Source organism: Sinocyclocheilus rhinocerous, unplaced genomic scaffold (assembly GCF_001515625.1).
Source record: "Sinocyclocheilus rhinocerous isolate Xijiao unplaced genomic scaffold, SAMN03320098_v1.1 scaffold217, whole genome shotgun sequence".
NCBI lineage: Eukaryota > Metazoa > Chordata > Actinopteri > Cypriniformes > Cyprinidae > Sinocyclocheilus > Sinocyclocheilus rhinocerous.
The window spans coordinates 91079-95644 of record NW_015662752.1 but is presented as its reverse complement, the minus strand read 5'-3'; the positions used below and the strand labels follow the sequence as shown (position 1 = coordinate 95644).

Here is a 4566-nt window from a genome sequence, read left to right as displayed (position 1 = left end):
ATTAAGTTTTGATATATTTACAGTAGGAAATTTACTAAATATCTTCATGGAACATGATCTTTACTTAATATCCTAATGATTTTTGGCATAAAAGAAAAATCTATAATTTTGACCCATACAATGTATTGTTGGCTATTGCTGCAAATATACCCCAGCGACTTAACACTGCTTTTGTAAGCAGAGGTCATGAAGAAGGAAACGTTAAATGACAATCACATTTACACCTGCCATTAATTATGCCCCAGAATCTTCTTTCTCTAATAATAGCTATTATTCTTGTTCTTCTTATTATGTTTTTTTTTTTTTGTGGCAGTCCATTAAAAGCTTAGAATTCTTGAAGTGCCAGTGGTTTTACTATTTTCATTCTTCGTTCATCTGTTCTTGTGCCTCACCGAGCATCTGTTTGTGATCCTCAGATCCAAGCTGACCAACGATGACTTCAGGAGGCTTCTGATGACCCCGAGATCTGCGCCGTCCTCCGCTCCACCCTCCAAAACACGCCACCATGAGTACTATATGACCTGCTTTTGAACACTTGTTTAAGATCTTTCTTCTTTTGATCATAAGACTAGTTTCTGCTGGTCGCTTACTTCTCAAAACAATACCCAAATTACTTGAGGACTTGTGGTTTATGTTACGGTTTAAAAAAAAAAGACATGAAAAAGAATAGTTCATAGGAAATATTCTTTGTTATTTGATAGCCCAATGTTTGCAACAATTACGTCTCTTAAATGTAATGTAAAAACATTAAAATAAGAATTGTCACTTTGTATTTAACACGTAACATGTTACAGATTGACATGCAACATTGTAACCCTAACTTTGAAAAATATGTGCATGCATATTAACAATTTATTTTAACAGTTAACAGTATTGTGAAATAGTATCCTCCTCACATAACATTTCACAGGTCTTCAAAAGTCAAAACAATCAAGCGGTTACACTAAAGTGTTTCTAATATAATAACACGATTCACGTAGTCTGGTTGCATTAAGAGAAACAAGCATGTTGACCGGGATGCAGGCTTGAAGGTGTTGCCGTCCAATTCCACTCTGTGTTCATTATGCGCTCACTTTGGTTAATTCACACTCAAATACTCGATAGCTTTCGACAGCGGTGACTAGTCGACTTCCCAACTAGTCTATGCAGCCCTTAATGCACACTGCATGTCTGCATGATAACAGTCTGATAAGTCAGTTTGAATTGTTGTTGTGATGAATTTCCCAGGATGCCACGGGAATATAATGAGGATGAGGATCCTGCAGCTCTCAGGCGTAAGAAAAAAAGGTGAGTCGAGGAACAGTGACAATGCTGCTCCTTTTGTCTCTCTTCTGCACATATTTACACTTTCCCGATGACTTTATTCAATGCCAGTCAAATGGCTTTTACCTTTTCACATTTTAAATTTGCAGCAATGCTCATATTAAGAGAAAACTGCAGTAACTAGAAAATTCACACTAAATGCGTGTTTCGTTGATGATTTTGGATTAATGCATTATTTAACTTTTTCAGCTTTTCTTTGCATGCAACACAGAATGCGATGTTTATACTGTGTTCACCTCAGATGCCCGCTTGTGTTAAGTTAATGTATGAAGTTAAATAAATAAAAACTTCAGACCAAGTTGACGTGAATATTTTCAACTTGTGAATTTTTAAATTTAGCATTTTCCCCATTCATTTTTCAATTACATTTTTTTTAAATTCTGTACTAAAATGTGAGGTTTTCTTGTAAAAATTCCATAGTTTCATGAACTTCTAATAAGTTTGGTGAAGCCAAAATCGGTCAGTTATTTTAGAATGAGTTTTTTTCCTGTCATTAGGTGATGTAATAATACACATAAGAGGTTTTGATAGTTTTTCTCCGTTCTTTACGCTTCTGTCTGAAGTTACTACGCTAAGCTGCGGCAGCAGGAGATGGAGCGAGAGCGCGAGCTGGCGGAGAAATACCGCGACCGTGCTCGAGAAAGACGTGACGGTGTTAATAAAGACTACGAGGAGACGGAGCTCATCAGCACCACGGCCAACTATCGAGCTGTGGGACCCACTGCAGAGGCGTGAGTGTCCTCTGCCATTTGTGTCTTTCATTTAATATCATTTATTTATTTATTTTTAATTACTGTACATAATGCAGCATTATATTGAATTGTTAGCTATATTTTGATGTATGATCATCTTCTGAAAATTGGCAGTAGGAAAGGTGTGTAGGCACCTATCGCATCTTTTGGGTTTATTATCAGGGGTCCTTTCTTACATCTTTTGTCCTCCTTTTTTATTGCAAACTAGTTATAAGGTGTGTGTTTTTTTGTTTGTTTTTTGACCAGTCTGTACCAAATTTGGCATGTACACTAAAAATCTTAGTGTTGAAAAACTTTTGACTTTTTAAAGAAGTCTCTTCTGCTCACCAAGCCTGCAGTTATTTGATCCAAAATACAGCAAAAGCAGTAATATTGTGAAATATTTTTACTATTTAAAATAATTGCTTTCTATTTGAATATCTGTTAAAAATGTAATTTATTTCTGTGATCAAAGCTGAATTTTCAGCATCATTACTCCAGTCTTCAGTGTCACATGATCTTCAGAAATCATTCTAACATTTATTATTATTATTATTATTATGTTGAAAACAGCTGAGTAGAATTTTTTCAGGTTTCTTTGAATAGAAAGTTCAGAAGAACAGCATTTAACTGAAATAGAAATATTTTGTAACATTATAAATGTCTGTATCATCACTTCTGATCGATTTAAAGCATCCTTGCTAAATAAAAGTATTAATTTCTATAATTTCTTTCCCCCAAAAAAACCAGCTATCCCATTAGCAGAATATTGCTGATTTAATACATTTTCAACATTTATTTTGGTCCAGTTTCCTATAATTTCGCAGTATTACATTTTTAATTTTGCATCATTTGGTTCCAGGGCTTATCTTACCTTTTTCTGCAGTTACTTCTACTTCTGTCTACAGACTTTTGCTTTGACAAATGAAGTTCATTTTTATTTGCATTACTCCTGAAATCGTGTGAGATGGTGCTAATATGCAGCAGTAAACGAGAAACATGGATTGCAGCTGTATGCTATTTTGACCACAGGAATATTAGTAAAGCACAGTCAACAGAGGCGGTGTGTTTTATGCTCCTCAATGTGGTTTGTGTGGATTTAAACGTGCATTTTGTTGTTGTTTTTCTTTTGTTGAACAGGGACAAATCAGCAGCAGAGAAAAGGCGTCAGCTGATCCAGGAGTCTAAGTTCTTGGGGGGTGATATGGAGCACACTCACTTGGTGAAGGGTTTGGATTTCGCCCTGCTACAGAAGGTACAACAGCATAGCCACTGTACGGTAATCATACAGCTGCCACACACTGGCTTTTGTTTACTGTACTGTTTGAATTTCAGGTCAGAGCTGAAATCACTAATAAGGAGCGGGAAGAGGAGGACATGATTGAGAAAGTGCAGAAGGAAGTCAAGTATGTTTCAGAAAATCGTATGTGTTCATTTAATCCAGTTCCGGGTGTCTTTCAACATGTTTGTGTTTGACAGGAAAGATGAAGATCCAGAACAGAAGATTGAGTTCAAGACGCGTCTGGGTGAGTTCAGTGATTATTAAGAGGATATGATTCATCAGAGGGAATCATCAGCATCTCAGTGTGTGTCTACACATAGTGATTGCTCACTGAATAATTTTTACTAAATGAACAGAAAAGGAACATTTTAAAATTTAAAGACATACATGAGCAAAAAAACACATTACACAGAAAAAGTTGCAGGTCTACTAGACTTCGTGCACAAATCAATTTTGGCATACAGTGTCAGTTTATTTTGTCCCATCCATTGCTCTGGTTATCACTGTCAAACATTGCATTTTTTTATTCAGTCCTGCATGTAAATACTGTTGCCTTTCCAGAAACTTTACAGTGTGTAGGCAGTTGCATGGAGAAAAAAAATCAAAGTTTTGGTAACACTTTAGTTTAAGGACCAATTTTCACTATTAACTTGCATGCATATTACTAGCATATTGGTACTTATAAAGCACAAATTAATGGCTTATTCTGCATGACTGTATTTTAGATCCCTTAATCTGACCCCATAACTAAACTAACAGCTACCTTACTAACTATTAATAAGCAGCAAATTAGGAGTTTGTTCAGAGAAAACTCTTAGTTAATAGTGAATGTGTTCCCTCTTCTAATGTGTTACTAAAGTTTTATTTAAATTGTGAATGGGTTATAAACAGAGAAATCAAGCTAAGAGCGCTCCCTTTATAGTCACTGAAGCTGTTCACTGAGCTTTGCACTCTTGCAAAAACACCTGTTATAATCAACAAAGTTGTCTGTATTGTGCATATACTGTAAAAAAAGATGGATGATGCGACGAAGAAACAAAACATCCCAGTATGGATGCTGTCATCTTGCGATAATGTTGTCATCTGGCGCTAGAGTCTGTGCAGTAGTGATTAATTTGGAGCCAGAGTCTGCGTCTGTGCAATAATGAGTTGTTTGGAGCCAGCGTCTGCGCAGTAGTGATTCATTTTGAACCAGAGTCTGCGCAGTAGTCATTCATTTGGAACCAGAGT

The 4566-nt window shown here is 36.0% G+C and overlaps 1 protein-coding gene across 1 annotated transcript in view; it reads left to right on the top strand.

The window, feature by feature from the left end:
* ik (IK cytokine) overlaps window positions 1-4566 on the top strand; it is a 20747-nt gene that overhangs the window by 3216 nt on the left and 12965 nt on the right. The window contains exons 3-8 of the mRNA XM_016538395.1: window positions 417-509; window positions 1228-1287; window positions 1887-2054; window positions 3195-3309; window positions 3390-3460; window positions 3534-3580. Coding sequence (XP_016393881.1) covers window positions 417-509; window positions 1228-1287; window positions 1887-2054; window positions 3195-3309; window positions 3390-3460; window positions 3534-3580 — 554 coding nt within the window. The remainder of the gene's footprint in view (window positions 1-416; window positions 510-1227; window positions 1288-1886; window positions 2055-3194; window positions 3310-3389; window positions 3461-3533; window positions 3581-4566) is intronic.